Below are 16,004 nucleotides of genomic sequence, written 5' to 3' on the forward strand. Positions count from 1 at the left end.
AAACTAATACATACTAACTGCAATACAAGTAAAATATATTACTTATAATATACGTAAATTTTGAAATACGCTGTACATCTCATTTGATGTTCAGGGCTGTTATTTTCACTCTGTCAGTGCACGCACACAGTAGTGTGCACACTCACACTCAATGTGCGTCGCACACAGTGCTTGTATTTTGAATGTGCACGCACACTTAGTTACAAATTTGCCAACCGCCAAAAATGTCAAACTTGTGACTAAGTGTGCGCGCACATGCAAAATACAAGCATTGTGTGCGACGCACATAGAATGTGAGTGTGCACACTACTGTGTGCGTGCACTGACAGAGTGAAAATTACAGCCCTGTTGATGTTCATAAACACCAAGTTGTATGTGACTAATAAAGTAAATCTGATTTGTACATAACCTCAATGAATGAATATACCTATTTTAAATGTATTGCAATTTGTATTGTATTAGTGTTTGTCAGTGCAAGTGTAGACAAGTCTGCGATAGCGATTTTAACACACCATCTACATTTGATGTTTAGGAACATCACTGACGTTGATGTCTGAAAACCAAATTCGGATTCTGGAATCAAATTCTTTAAATCCTAAGATTATATACATTCATCTCTGAAATTAAGATTCAAAAATATCAAAGCGACATCACTATTAATTTTAAAAAAGTAATGAATATCAAATTTTTTCGTATATTTACAAGTTAAAAAATCCTGCCATTTAGTTCGGTAAGCTAATAATTATCTTGATTCCAGAATCTTGGCTTGCTTTTATGCAGAGCAATTGTGTCGAATTTGGTTGAACATTTCGGTGGATAATAATTCTTCACACTTTTTTCATCTCTGAAATCACGAATTTAAATTGTCAAAATGACATTTCTAAAATTATTTAAAAAATAAATATTAAAATGTTTTATTAACATCACATTGGTTTTTTAGTTTATACAGATGCTACAAATAATGTAAAATGTCAAAACACACACACTTGTACGTAGCTGTCAAAATAAGCTACAAGAAACACATTTTTATTGCAGCTCTGCTGTTGCTACAATAATTTGCGGAAAAACCGCCTCCACTTTTTCTGTGAGTGAAAGAAAACTTTCATCAAGTTTTTCAATACACACTTATTATCACACCCTATGGCTAAAAACTTAATGACTTAATCAACCATTTATTTCACCAGATTGAAAATGCGAACTTGGATAGATAGTCAGTTTCAGCAAACCTATTTTATTCATGATAAACCATTACTGACGATTTTAAATAAGTATGAAGTAGAAATTTAACCAAAAAAATCATATCAATTTCATTCTAAATTTCGCAGTAATAAAGGTGACCAAATGACCGCCAAAATTATAGAATTATAAACAAAATATAAGACGAATCTTTTTGATCTAAGATATGTTGGCCATCTGCTGTGAGCGAGGAATACTTCCTATAGGTACACTATTGTGTTGTTCCCCTGAGACTGAGTGTCGGATATAAGTCATGTGCACTGCAAGTACACAAACACACCGGCGAATACGAACCGTTTTAACATTTTATTAGTTAATTCCCAGTTTCCGCTGTAAACGCAGACATTGTTCTATAAATGACTCGACAAAATATAATTTTAAAAATACATCATTCTGTGCACCACTCACCTCGCATTCTATTGCCATCGTGCCCGTATGCCATTTTGTGCATTAAATGATAATCTTTAATTGATTAATTGTTTTCATTATTTTCTCTTTCGACCATGTAACAAGCAAAGGCCAGCTAATTAAGTATAAGCAACTAGTTTTTAATCAATTAATGGAGTTAAGTAATATTTTCAAGTAATAAGTGGTAGTGCTAAGTTTACACTCTTCGTTTCTTAAGAGATGATATTGTACAATAAATCTTCGATGTGATTGAGTAAATGTTTCTTATTTTTCTCTTCCTTAACTTCCTTTATATTGTCCTCTCGTTCGTTTTGCATAATATCTAATCTATTCACGGTTAATGAATTGGTGCCATGATCGAGATGAGCCTCAATATACGAGGCGTAATGAAATTTTCTATGATCGGTGCATCATCATTTTTCTTTCGCTACTGGCTAATGTCGGCCGATGCTTTCGACGTCACACCATTCTTCATACGTGCATTGCATATTGTGTGTGTGTGTGTGTTAGTGCATATGAATAGTTATTTGCGAATTATCTTGAACAGATTATGATATGATTAAATTGAATTGGTACGAAACAATTTCAAGTTCACCTTACCCAGTTCACAGACGTATTATAAAAATTCTAGATCATTTGGCAAATTGAATTCGTTGAATTCACAAAAATTACATATCCCAAATAAGGTACACATTCAATTAGGTTAACATGAATAATATGAGTTGTGTGGATATTTCACTGGAATTAGAGAAAAAAAAAAAGATTTGGCTCATTCTGATGAAATCATCAAATGTAATCAATTGAAATTGAGAGAATGGGAATGAAAATAAGAATACATGTCGACACAAAATATCATCCATTAAATGTATACGTTTCTACCGCTACGATCTGCAGCTGAAACGGCGGCGTGTTAATTTTTTTACCGATTTAATTAAATAGTATCGATTATGCGGAACGAATCTCTTTACTTATTTAATGTAGTTCTTTATTAAGTTGAAATATGAGTAAAGTGTTTTACTCCTTTTTTTTACTTTCCCACAAAACCGGCATCATTGCGGCACAGTTATAATAATATATTGTCAAACTCCATCGGTGTGGACAGTAAGGTTGTCCACTAATAGCCTAATTAAAGACGCGCTCGTCTGTTCCTACTGGATTTTTTTTCATTTTTCTTTCATTTTTATCGAATGCTATCCTCCTATAAAATAGATTAACGTTGGAAAGTGGTACATGCAGATTAATAATTGAAAAATTTATTTTCCGAAGCTCGCGCATGAGAACTAAACGTAAAACGATGAGTCAAATCCGATGGTAGATATAAGGCCAGGCTCTAAAAATACATATATATATATATAATTTTTTTTCAGTTCCAAACAATCGATTTAACAGTTAATTAATTACTGCAACACACACAAACAACAACGTGCAAGCATACTGTTAAGTACTACTACTTACTGCATAGTTGTCCATCCAGTTGTCTAAGATATTATGACTAGCGTTCACACTTGAAATGCTTAGTTCAAGTACAATAGCATTAGTATCATTGCGGTGAATATAATTACATTAAATGTGCTTGATTATGTATGTGATACATTGTGAATCGGTTATTAAATTTTATATTTTGTATAGCTTTTACTAGCGGTTGGTTCAATCAAAATATCATAGGGGAAAATTGCTGGAAAATGAGATCAAAAAATAATGACCACTAAATTAGACTGAAATGTGTCATCACAAAATCTATAAATATCATCCAGTTGTTCGGATTGTGGATACCAAGAAACGATTCACAGAAACGACGAATGTTAGTATCAAAAATAGAAATTATTCTTTGATGATGATAACTGCTGTAGGTAAATCGATCCTTTTGTGCACCTGAGAAATTCCGATAAAAAAAAAAAAATCAAAATTTTTCTATCATTTTACGAGCGATTAAATGTTCATGTGAGACTTCTTCAAATTGGAAATTAATTTTAATAACAGAATAAAAATAGCGATTAAACACATGGTGGTAATCATGAATGATTTCTTGAATCGATTCGTTCCGTTAGAATACTTTGTGCGCTTGATGCACAAGTCAATGGTGTTTGATGTGTGATGTACACTCATAACATCTGAATATTGATAAAATGATTGAAAAGAAAAAAAATAGAGCGCGGCATATTATCTTGTGATTCGTTTTGTTAATACATGCCGATATGATAATACCAGTGCGTTTCTACGTAAAATTACATTATATCCACCATACAGTGGCCAAATAGCCAGCAACCGGGAACCATAGAAAAAAACTGCTTATGTCATTATTGCATTGTGTGTTCCTTCCTGTCCATTCACATCATATTCATAACTTCTTTTTTTTTCTTTTATTAATGCCATCCATATCAATTCCAATTCGCTTTTTCCTGCCGATAAAGGACGCGCGATTATTATGATAGGTTATAACAATCACATTTTCTATCGCGATTTTGCAGTATATTCAAATGAAGCTGAAACGTCTTCCATTTATTGTCAATACAGGTATACTACAGAACGCAAATGAAAAAGAAAAAAAAACAAAACACATTAACTTACATGTGGGAATCAGTTTGAGATGCAAACGACTAGTGTTAACATTAAAACATATGTCTCTTATTTGTTCAATGGCAATGAACCTACATCATGCAAATTAAATGAATATATCTGATTTGCTTTGTGTTATTCAGCAAGACAATTTCTACATCGCTCTTAATTCATTTACTTTGTTCGTTTTCTTTTAATTGATTAAGGAAAAACAACAATTGGAACTTTTAAACTAATGAGAAAGCGTCATCTAGTGATTTTTGTCCCAATTATCGAAGCTTTTCCAAAATAATATGAAAAACATATTGTATTGCCATACTGAAAATACTGAATAGAGAATACGTAAGTAAGTCTTTCGGTTTTTTCAAAAAGAAATTTATATGTGATTGATAATTTTCTATGCATGGCGTTTCATTCCGATTTTAATTATCAAACATGTGAACGTTTCATTCAAAGCAGAAAAGTCAAAGTCTTGTTTGAAGACAACTTCGTGTGTGACATGTCTGACAGACTACATAGTAAACAGGGATAGATATTTGTTTTTAAATTTATAAAAATGTTAAGGGTTATATTGCAAAATACTACTCTAAAACAAAATATAAATAATGGTCTTAAGAAATTACGTACGTTAACTACTGCATCTCCGCTGGAAGATATACAAAATGGTTTGCAAGTTTTTTTCTTTCGATAATAATGTTGATATCATAAGATTCAAATTGTTTGTACAAATTTAGAGCACAATCATGTGAAAATCACCGGAACTATCATAACAAATGGAAAAACTCTGAATAATGGATTCACGTCAATCATAGTTCGAACCAATGAAAACAATGATAAGTAGTAAGTGATGAACTTTCAAACATAAAAATGAAAATATGAAAAATATTATATTTTATAGTTACAATCATCATGTAAACGTTAAAACTGATGATTTGTTGACGGTGGGTCAACGTATCTATATATTTGGCCATCTTAATTCGAAACCATTTACATTGGATGACGGACGTCTTCGTCAAAAATTAACTATAAAATCCACATACCATCGATTGCGTGGAGAATCCAATACAGCGGACAATACACATGTAAAGGATCAAAACAATGCAAAAATTGTAGGCAAAATTACATCAGACATTCGAATCACCGATAAACATGTTTTACTTACGATAGCATCCAGGCATAATCCAAAGTACATAAATAGATGCAAACTGTTTTTTTTTATATTGATAACTTGATATATTTTACTTCCACAGAGGAGATGGAACAATACCAGGAATAGTTATAACACAATTTCATCGAGTGATTGTCTACGATCCGTCAGTCATTTTGGTAGCCAGAAATCTACAAAAATTTGATCGAATTCTAGTTGAAGGGAAAGTCTGTTATTCGGCATTCAAAAATACCGTTGAGAAGACGCAACACGGAGGTTTTATCACCGCTCAATCTATTCAACGAATTGAACAATAGAATGCAATATCATAATTTAAGTAAAAAATGATCTTTTTACCAAAAACACATTGTGTAAAATGATTGAAGGTTAATAAAAAGTTAGACTCACAGGCTCATTGAGTGCAACGTGACAACGATGAAGTTTCTATTGTATTCTGATTTTTGAAGGTCCTATTTCAAAAAAATCGGACGCAATTCGGACGCTACGAAATGAGGCCTTTAAACATATCTAACCTCAAAAGTGTATATATTAATTTATCGCAATCGTATTCATTCATTTAGAAGAAATATATATAATTTTGTTAAAAGTCATATAAATTCAAATTTGTTTTGCCTTCATTTGAATAATTTTGATTTTGTTTTCAATGGAAAATCTTGACTATCCGTTTTCTGCGCAAAAACGGATTAATTTATGCTTTGATGCCACAGTTATATTTGAAATTAACAGAAACAAAAATAAAATTCCTGAACTTTTATTTCTTTTTCATTAAATTATTTGAGCTCTGATATGCCCGCAGCCCATTTAAAAGCGGGTCGCGGACCACCAATTAAAAATCATTGCTATGGCATTAAGTCTGTGTCTATAGACAAAGCATAAAGTCTATGTAAATAAAAGCATTAAGTCTATACACTTGAGTGTGTATTGCATATGAAGCATTCCGGCAAAAAAGGAGAGCTTATTTATTGACAATAAAACTGCAATCAAAAGTTTTTTTTTATGTTGATAAATATGACCATATTTTCGATGAACGAAAAATATTTACGGTTGTGGTATTATTATCTTTAAGCAAAATATGAGTTATTTTTTCGACAAAACGATTCATATGTTACATAGATCAGTCGAATAAATATAATTGCGTTTATAAGTGTTACTGATAACATACTCAGAACACACACTTAAAAACACACATGCATATATATGTAAAACTGTACACATAATTAAAAACAAAACAACAAAGATAAGGTTGTAGATGTAAACTATATATATGTGTATTTAAAATCTATCGAAACCATGTGTTGTATTCCAAAAATGATAAACACAGCAGCAGTTTGAATAGTCTATCATATAAGTCAGTAGTGCTTTTTCAGAAATAAACAAAATTCAGATGTTTTGCTGCTGCTAAAGGGCATTTTAATCAAAATTATTTACGACATAAATGAATGTCTCCAAATACCAAAAAAAAAAACACGTTAAATAATGTTAAATTTTGAGGAAACCGGTTCAATGTCTTTGTTGCCAAACGGATCTGAGTGTGACAATGACAATAATTTTATTAAGTGCATATTTTTTTGTAAATTTCATGCAACAGCTGGCTCTCAAATAGTTACACAAGTGCCAAATAATTATATATCAAAAGAGGTGTGCACTTTACTCTTATAAATTTATTTTTTTGCTTTGTAATTCCCCACATTTGAATCTTCTAGATGATCTCCTATAGATGTTTTAATCGGTTTTTTTTTTTCAAAACTTCTATAAAATTGAAAATTTTCTCTGGTCATGTTAGGTATTCGATACAATCAGCCAGTACATGATAGCACCAAAAGCCCAACTGCAACGCTGTTTTATGAGCGTGTATGTTCAAAGTGAAATTCAATTCTAAACGTCTTGATTTCATCTATAAAATATTTCGATTTATTTATAGATCGTTGCCTGGGAAAAAGTTTTTAGGTTATCCAATACGAATCGATAATGCATTGTACGCAAGGAATGCCTTCTATTTTAATTTTTGTTTTGTTTTTGCACCTACCACACGAACCATCGTATTTGAGGATATAATTCGAAAGATTAGCGAGTACATGGTAAGAATTGTAACATGAATTCACTACCTAATTGCTAAAAAACTAAAAACGTAGTTTTTTTTATAATTTAGCTATCGCTGGAGATAACCACCAAGATATTGTCACAATCGGAAGATATGGCACAGCTAACCCGTCTTATCAAATTGCTTACACAGATACGGACTGATTTAAATCAACGAAAAATGTGTATGCTTCAGGGTAAATTGCTTTTTGATTCTTTTTCGATTATTTTTGATTATCTGTCGATCATTTTAATTCTATTCTTTTCTTTTGTGATTCTTCCCTAGGTAAGTAAATTTGTTGCTTCACTCAATTGAATAATAAAAAAAATGCATTTGTTCTTTGTTTGAAAAGAGGGCTCCACCATAATTCCATTAAAACTATTTCCATTGTGTATTGTGCCACATTACAAAGAACCACCGGTCGTTAAACCATATTTGGCTGCTATTTTGAAAAGTGAATTTTATAATTATATTGAATCCCAGTGGGATCTGACTACGCTTCGTGTAAGTGCTTCCAATTTTTGACATATTCGTAGTTTGACTCATTTGGTTCACTAAAATTACAGATTTTACCATATATTAATGGATTTAATCATATCGCTCGAATCGCTTCATTGGCTGATGTGGCTCTCGGCTTGACATTGCAGTGCATTCGACATTTAATATTGCTGGGCGTTGCAAGTATAATTCCAGTATTCCAATATTCAAAGTAGCGCATTCGTTTTCTTTATAGAAATTTTAATCAATTTCGTTTTTTAACGAAAAAAAAAACCATTAATTTTTTAAATCCCATTTATAGTATTTATCGTCCAACACCCAAGTTAAGCCAATTAGCGACCTGTAAACAACTGCAGCAGAGATGCATTGAACAGTGTTCAAAGGTACCAGGACCAATTAAAAATTTCTATTCTTTCGATTATTTTTCCATTATTTCTATTATGACAATTGATTAATTTCCACTATTTCCATTCTTTTCTATGTGTCCATTAATCCTAGATACCAGGACCCAAAGCAAAAATTCGTGATGTTTTTCGAATATTTGCTTCAATGGCGCACGGTGCAACATTCGGAGAGCTATGTGTTCGATTTAATCCCTCTGCAAATAATATGAATGAACGAAAAATGGTGCTGTTCGGTTTACTCGAAGGTTTAATTCGACGCGTATCAAAGTATCCCATCACAGTTCAAAGAAATGTCTTCTACGACTATGAACCAATTAGATCGCTCATTCCGAGTACTGGAATGCAATCCAATTATAATTCAGGTAGTCAACCATTGCCTCGATATCAACGTGGAAAAATTAAAAACAGAATAAATGGTGCTATAGCACACGATAGTCTCGACACCACAAAACATCGACTCACATTCGGATCGAATGAGAGAGCACGATTAGTAAACAATGAGTGTCAACATTATTATAATGGACTGAAGTCATTTGATGAAATTTGTACAAAACGAGGAATTAGTTGTCAACAATTAGATGTTCAACTATCAAAAGACCATCATGTTGTAGTTTTATTGTTATAAATATAATAAAAAATGACTGTTTAACAATGGAATGCTGTAGAATTTTCTTTTATTTCATATAGAATTATACTGCTAAAATGTGAGTCTTATTTAATGTAACATTTTATAGCAATTTGTGAAATGGGAAAAGTACACTTAATTAGAACGTGAAATCATAATATTCATCACTGATCCGGCATTTGATAAAACTGTTTCGGCATCAGCCAGTGAGATTTTTGTGAAATCAACACCATCTACATCCAAAATTTTATCCTTTACAATCAATTTGCCATGCGCCGATGAATGCGTTTCTACATCACTTATAAATATTCCCTGTCAAGTGAAATCGAAGTGATTAGCACACAAGAATAAAATGTGTCATTTAAAATTAAAATGAATCTATTACATTTTGAACTGCTTACCTGATTTAAATGTTTTACGATCTTAAAGCCAATATCACTTGAAACTTTCGGAACGCTTAATTGCATCTGGGAGTAGAAAAGAGGATCAACATGAATTTTATAAGATACGATTAATTTAAAATTGAATTGTTGTTATTCAAAACTAACCACAGTTGGATTTTTATGTTCGCCAAAAAGCCAGACACCTGTCTTTCCTTGCAATAGAGAATTGTTTCGAGTTTGATTAATGGTATCGTCGATGTTAACTTCATTGTTGTCTGAATCAACCGCATTGCTTGTCTCTTGCTCTGACTTCAAATTATCATTGCGATCATTTGGCAAATGTAGATCCGTTACTTTAGAATTTTGTTGTTGTTGATAGTTATTACGATAAATATCATAAATGAGCAAATCCTGTTTGGATTTTTTTGTAAATGCCTTGGCAATATGGTACGGAGGAGGTTGTTGCTGTTTTGAAAATAATCATCCATGAGTATATATGTTATTACGTATAATGAAAAAAATAAAATCACGTTGAAATACCTGCGGCTTATCTGTATAAATATTGTTTTGATTGCTTTCAGTTTCAAGTTGTGCATTGTTTGAGTCCATCTTCAATTCGTTTTCTTTATTGATCGAATTAAGATCAATGTATGAACTTGATGAATATGATTGTTGTTGTTGTTGTTGAGCTGCATCGATATTTGATTCGGCAATAACAGATGCATTTCGACGAAGAAAATTTGCATTCACAGAATCATATTGAACTAAATCATTGTTGATATTCGTGTGCCGGTACAAATCAGTATTTGATAGTAATTGTCTTGGAACACTGGTATTTGGTAAAGTCGTATTCACGTTTGGCATACTCATATCAAATTTGTTAATATTATTTGGCACATCATTTTCAATATTGTTTATCATTGGCAGCTTGCTGACGGGATGATCTTGTGAAATGTTTGTTTGTTCTGTCTGCATATTCAGCATATTTTCCGTGTTTATTGTGTTTAACGGTTTTGTATTGCTGTGCGGATCAAGATTATTTGTGTCATTTTCTTGTTGTGCATATCTCTGCGTATGCAATTGCTGATGTTGCATTTTATTGGCAGCAAATTTGGCTTGCATCATTCGCAGTTCTTTTGGGTATGGTGTTGGGCTTCTCATAAGTCTTAGATTTGGTACAATTTCTTGTGGTGGATCCGATGCAAAGCAAATATTTCGTTTGCGTTTTTGTGCAATAGCGGCTAGTGATAGATTTTCTAGGGCAGCAATGTGCATATTTTGTTGAGGTGTATCACAGATTGATGATGGTAAATAGTCATATGTGCTTTCTGGTGCCGTTGACGTTGACGCAGCATTTGTTGACGTCGAATGTGAAGTATAGACTTGTGGCAATAGATAGCATGTTAAATAATAACATTGTGATTCTTTATGGAATTCTTTTTGTAAAGGCATTAGAGGTTGACTCTGATTATCACTTATCCACAGAGCATTGAGCATAGATAAATTTAGAATAGTGACTGGTAAATTGCTTAAAAAATTGTTTACAATGTTCAAAACGCGTAACTGTGTTAAACGACCAATATCCACCGGAATCTTAGTCAGTTTATTTCCCCTCGCACTCAATATCGTTAAGTTGGAACAACTACAGATCTCATTCGGTAACGATCGTAGTAAATTTTCGTCAGCTAAAATCAATTAAAATATTACAACATTTTATATGCAATTTGCTGATTTTAAACAATTTTCGTTTACCTGTTAGAAATCTTAGCCGTCGCAAAAGTCCAATTGTGCTTGGCAATTTAAATAAATCATTATGACTAACCATCAGTTCTTCCAAGCTCTCCATCTCACATATTGAATCGGGCAATTCTTGCAATTGATTTTCATCAACCTTTAAAACAATCAAAGATTTCATCATTCCAATGGAAAATGGCAACTCTTCTATTTCGTTGGCTGATAAACACATTTCTTGGCATCGTTGCCAGTTGCCAATCTCAGTCGGTAAATGTTGGATTAAATTGTTGCTAGCATCGAAGTGAACAAGTTCCTTCAAATTTGACACATTACAATTGAAGTGTCGTATCCGATTTCCATCAACCTAAAAAGAGCCCATCGATAATGCATTCAATGCATTACATTGTACAAAAAAATAATGAAAATCATACCCATAGTTCAGTTAATGCTGTTAATGATCCAATTACTTCAGGCAATTCGGTAAATTCATTGTTGCCAATATCTAGCCGCTCTAAATGTTGCAATCGATTCATGGACTTGGGCAACGTTATCAGATTATTATCACGCAATTCCAATATACGTAAAGAGGTAAGACGACCAAAATTTGCTGGTAAATATTCTAGAATTGTATCATTTAAATATAGTTCTTGTAGCGCAAATAAACTGGTTATTGCATCTGGAAGCTTTTCTAAACTGTTAAGACTTAAATCCAAATGTGTTAACGATTTGCACGCGACTATTGAATCGGTAAGATGATTCAGGGCTAAAATCAGACGAAATAAAATAAAATGATTAAATTTTCAATGAAAAAAATCTACATTTATAAAAATATATTACACTGAGAACTGTTTTTTTTTTTCTTTTTTTTTCAATTTGTATACGTGTATAATCTTGTTTGAATCGATGTCACTAAATTGTTTTATATTTATAATTTTTGAATAACTTACAATTTCGCGCTAGATTGATTTTTCCTAAGTTGGTCAGTGAGGAAAGTGCTGTCGGAATCGAACTGAGGTCGTTATCACTCAAATCTAACACTTTGAGTCCATGGCACAAAAACAATTGTCTCGGTAATTCTGTGATCTTTGAACGGAAATTTAATGGTATATAAATCAATTAGCATAAAAAATCATGTATTATTATTTATGTATTAGTAAAACTAACCCTATTCGAAGATAGATATAATTCTTCCAATGTTCTTTCGTATTGAAACACATCAGCTGGTACATCATGTAATGAATGATGTGCATAATCTAAAACGATTATGTCGTTGCAATTTGTTTGTGTGGTCTTGCTAGCGCAATTTAAACATGTCCACCAAGGCATATTTCTGTTGTTTGTCAGTAAATCACAATTTTTGTTCAAAAAAATGTTTAGTTGTTTGCGACGATGTCTATTATATTTTGAATTTTGGTCAATTTTAAGTTCGACAATTGCACAGTACATAACAAATTAAGTTTATCCATTATGAAAACCGTCCAACAAAGGTATCAATACAATAGTATCATGCGATTCAATGATATAGTGTGATTGGAAAGTCAAACTGGAAGTCTCCCGTAATTCAACTGTAATTAATAAAAATGAAACATACATGTATACACAATGAACACAATAATAAAGTTATCAAATCGTATAAAAATAACTGCGTTTTAAAAAAAAAAGCTTCAATAATTATGCTTTACTCTCAACTATGAATTCACACATCATACACTCACAGTCTATTGTTGGGTAAAATAAAAACAAAAACAGAAAAGAAAAATTGTAATACTATATTGTGTGCTATGTGCATTCGACTAACGGAAAAAGTGCGATAAATAATTGAGACATTGCTCTGCTATCTTAAAAAAAATATATATGGGTGGATTTTTATGAATATAAATAAAAATCGTATTGCACTATTAAATTGAACATGATCCATTCCATTGTTTGACTACATTCTTAATCTGATATTGAAGGTATTGAACATTTTAAATTTGTTCAAACTTTCAAATGTAAATTGTTTACTAATAAAAAACAAATAAAAGAGTTGTGCGTGTTTTACGTGACTCACCAAGTTCAATGAATAGATGTAACCAGGAGGAATTCACACTCAACTAATACAATATATATTTTTTTAGATATTACAATTCTTTCTCCCTCATAAAACATACACACACGCTCTGTATTCACAATATAGTCTTGCGGTCAACAGTCTATTGGAAAAATTTTTGGCGGTAAAAGTCATATCTCAAAATTGGTTATTGATCATATGTGTTTTATCATATTATTTTAAACTTCGAATTTTCTAATATTAGAAAATGTTTTCTTTTGATAATTGTTCAATTGACAGATGTGCTGCACAGAATTCCACTATTATTTACATTAAATTGAAATGCCGTTTACAATTTAATTAAAAATAAAAATAAACAGTCAATGTTTTCGAATAATTTTACGTTGAATATGTCATTATTATTAATGTCAACAATACACAATTGAAATATTTTAATCGGACACATCGATGATATGTGTGTAATAAACTTCTAGTTTACTATTTTAAACATTGTTTGCAAACCATTTTTAGCTTTGTATATACAAAATTCTCCAGTTTCGTTAGCACATCAATAAATGTATTAGTTCTTTTATCTTATTTATATATATATATAGATAAAACTCATAGTTTTCGCTAGCAGAATCTATTTGTTTCTATGTTTCACATTTTTTGTCTTTTTCTCACCACAACAGTCATAGCAAACGACTTAATAGTGTGTGTGCGTGAATAAGCATGTATAGCACTTACCGGACTATTTGTCAAACAAAACAATCCGATTTGTATTACATGTCAGAGGTTCAGTCAACACAATGAAATTAGGGTATGTTCTCGAACATGTTGAAGATATGAATTTGAAACCAGTAAAGCTAAATAAATAAAACAAAATCCATAATAGGGATGAAAATGTTTCATGTTTTGTATCTTTTTAACTATTGTTTTTGTGTAGTCTCTCAGTGTGAATTCAAAAGAGAGAAACCAGATTTGTAGATATCAATTAGGTCAACGTCAAAATGTTTTGATGGTAGTTTATTTAAATTCGAATAGATGTCGCTAGATATATTTTCCGATTTAGAATTCAGTTGGAATCTCAATTAGAAACAGTGTCATTTTTAGTCTTATACTATGGAACAAATATTAAAACTGCAAAAAAATAAAATAAAGGGAAACCGTATCAACTCAAAATTTTATGTTTTTGGACTTCATCAAGCTTCCTTTTGAGCTAGTAATGCCTTTTTGCCTGTTGTTAGATAATGTGAGTATTTTAGCGGATTTTTTAAGGAAGTTCTATATGGTAAATATTAAGTCTAATCTCATTGATAGACAATTTAAATTGAATTAAATCTTATGAATAATTTTCGGAACTATTTTCGAAATCATTCTACGCCGAATGTTTATCAACCTATCATTGTTATTGATATCCATTAAACACGAGAGATCGAAGCGAGCGACTAAATTTATTTGATTCTCATTTAATCACATCATTTCATTTTAATGAAACACGCATTTATTCGATTTTGTGTATATTTTCAATTTGTCAACAATGTTAGGAGATAAATTATATTTTGAAATAAATGCGGAAAGATATTCTAAAAAAATTTGAAGATTTTATTCTTCCTTTGGTTTGATCCAAAAGGACCGAGTAAAAAAGTGCCCCTCGGTAATTTTTCAAAAACCCGATAGGCAGCGTAGATGTAGAAATATCCTAGGATATTCCCTTCACAATCATAGAAAATGAAGAGATGATTTTAATTTTTCGATTAAAAAAAATCATCCGAAAATATTCTTTTAATTTGCACAAAAAAAATTATTTTATTATTTGTGTTCAAAAATAACGATAATTTTAAATATTTAGGTTGTTGAAATAAATTATAACATAACACCACACAAAATAATAATTTATTTACATGCTCATTGTTGACAATCCTTAGCACAAATACAATAACAGTGCGAAGCGCTCACTCACAAAAATTCATGTGATGACATAAACCAAAGTGAAACGCGCATGTATTTGTGCGAACAACATCGTCTTCATTGAGTCACATGATCAAAATTCTTTACGTTGATTCGTTCGCTTATGAGCATCGTGTACGATCATATGACTCAATGAAGACGATGTTGTTCGCACAAATACATGCGCGTTTCACTTTGGTTTATGTCATCCGAGTATCAGTTGCGTTGTATATTGACAATGTATTTTAACGCGACTCGATTTAAGAAGCGCCATCTCTTTCACGCCAGGTTCTCATATATTTTTTTCTTGCAAATATTTTTTTCTTGCAAAATTGTATAAATTGAATAAGTTTTGCAATAATAATAACGAAAATAATCAATAGAATTTATAATAAATAAAAAAAATAGAAAAAACACACAAATATTTTATATTATATGATTCACCAGAATAGCTTCACTTCGTGTTGTTTACGTTGTTTCTTTTGACAGATATCAATGTTTGACAAATACATATTTTCTCCACGTAACCATCTCTACATGGTCTACAAGGCAAAGCTACATATCATATAACAATGAGCATGTAAATAAATTGTTATTTTGTGTGGTGTTACGTTATAATTTATTTCAATAACCTAAATATTTAAAATTATCGTTATTTTTGAACACAAATAATAAAATAATTTTTTTGTGCAAATTAAAAGAATATTTTCGGATGATTTTTTTAAATCAACAATTTAATATAAACAGATAGACAGCGACATCTATACGAAATCAACAATTTAATTTCCTCGTAATGTTTTTGAAGAAAATGCACGTTGACATATCACACATTGACAGCTGTGTGACATAAAAGGGGCACAAATCCCAGGGATATTTTATACGCTCCTTTTACTTTGGTGAATGTGTGATGGTCGCCAAAAGTAAAACCAAGCT

General features: G+C 31.3%; 3 protein-coding genes across 7 annotated transcripts; 2 read left to right on the forward strand and 1 right to left on the reverse strand.

Annotated features, from left to right (window-relative positions):
- The first annotated feature begins 4,682 nt into the window (after window positions 1-4,682).
- Window positions 4,683-5,787, forward strand: LOC116352516. The gene is made up of 4 exons (XM_031785169.1): window positions 4,683-4,865; window positions 4,935-5,040; window positions 5,099-5,386; window positions 5,451-5,787. The coding sequence occupies exons 1-4, from the start codon at window positions 4,757-4,759 to the stop codon at window positions 5,662-5,664; spliced, it is 717 nt and encodes a 238-aa protein (XP_031641029.1). The 5' UTR covers window positions 4,683-4,756; the 3' UTR covers window positions 5,665-5,787.
- Window positions 5,788-6,711: 924 nt separating this feature from the next.
- Window positions 6,712-9,007, forward strand: LOC116352390 (GATOR complex protein NPRL2-like). Of its 2 annotated transcripts, none has more exons than XM_031784945.1 (8): window positions 6,712-7,006; window positions 7,152-7,219; window positions 7,290-7,446; window positions 7,518-7,644; window positions 7,801-7,952; window positions 8,015-8,157; window positions 8,248-8,329; window positions 8,445-9,007. In XM_031784945.1, the coding sequence occupies exons 1-8, from the start codon at window positions 6,845-6,847 to the stop codon at window positions 8,973-8,975; spliced, it is 1,422 nt and encodes a 473-aa protein (XP_031640805.1). In that variant the 5' UTR covers window positions 6,712-6,844; the 3' UTR covers window positions 8,976-9,007. The 2 variants fall into 2 exon arrangements, with proteins under 2 accessions (XP_031640805.1, XP_031640806.1); XM_031784946.1 differs by having other exon boundaries at window positions 6,712-6,924.
- Window positions 8,995-15,512, reverse strand: LOC116352389 (protein lap1). 4 transcript variants are annotated; one of them, XM_031784944.1, is made up of 9 exons: window positions 15,491-15,512; window positions 12,257-12,485; window positions 12,040-12,175; window positions 11,524-11,855; window positions 11,111-11,456; window positions 9,899-11,043; window positions 9,524-9,823; window positions 9,377-9,442; window positions 8,995-9,287 (listed from the first exon to the last, which is right to left on the reverse strand). In XM_031784944.1, the coding sequence occupies exons 2-9, from the start codon at window positions 12,416-12,418 to the stop codon at window positions 9,111-9,113; spliced, it is 2,664 nt and encodes an 887-aa protein (XP_031640804.1). In that variant the 5' UTR covers window positions 12,419-12,485; window positions 15,491-15,512; the 3' UTR covers window positions 8,995-9,110. The 4 variants fall into 4 exon arrangements, with proteins under 4 accessions (XP_031640804.1, XP_031640802.1, XP_031640803.1 ...); XM_031784942.1 differs by lacking the exon at window positions 15,491-15,512 and adding an exon at window positions 15,026-15,216 and having other exon boundaries at window positions 12,257-12,657; XM_031784943.1 differs by lacking the exon at window positions 15,491-15,512 and adding an exon at window positions 13,869-13,987 and having other exon boundaries at window positions 12,257-12,657.
- Window positions 15,513-16,004: the final 492 nt, after the last annotated feature.

Source organism: Contarinia nasturtii, unplaced genomic scaffold (genome assembly GCF_009176525.2).
Source record: "Contarinia nasturtii isolate CC-2019 unplaced genomic scaffold, AAFC_CNas_1.1 Cnas_scaffold_187, whole genome shotgun sequence".
Taxonomy (NCBI): Eukaryota; Metazoa; Arthropoda; class Insecta; order Diptera; family Cecidomyiidae; genus Contarinia; species Contarinia nasturtii.

Coding starts and splice junctions, on each gene's coding strand:
- LOC116352389 (XM_031784942.1), bottom strand. CDS start 12,538: ATGTACTGTGCAATTGTCGAACTTAAAATTGACCAAAATTCAAAATAT. Junction 11,044..11,110: donor ACGGCTAAGATTTCTAACAG/GTAAACGAAAAT, acceptor AATTGATTTTAG/CTGACGAAAATTTACTACGA. Junction 9,288..9,376: donor TCGTAAAACATTTAAATCAG/GTAAGCAGTTCA, acceptor TTCACTTGACAG/GGAATATTTATAAGTGATGT.
- LOC116352390 (XM_031784945.1), top strand. CDS start 6,845: ATGTTAAATTTTGAGGAAACCGGTTCAATGTCTTTGTTGCCAAACGGA. Junction 7,645..7,800: donor AAAAATGTGTATGCTTCAGG/GTAAATTGCTTT, acceptor TTGTTTGAAAAG/AGGGCTCCACCATAATTCCA. Junction 8,330..8,444: donor GCATTGAACAGTGTTCAAAG/GTACCAGGACCA, acceptor CATTAATCCTAG/ATACCAGGACCCAAAGCAAA.
- LOC116352516 (XM_031785169.1), top strand. CDS start 4,757: ATGTTAAGGGTTATATTGCAAAATACTACTCTAAAACAAAATATAAAT. Junction 4,866..4,934: donor GCTGGAAGATATACAAAATG/GTTTGCAAGTTT, acceptor GTACAAATTTAG/AGCACAATCATGTGAAAATC. Junction 5,387..5,450: donor GCATCCAGGCATAATCCAAA/GTACATAAATAG, acceptor TTACTTCCACAG/AGGAGATGGAACAATACCAG.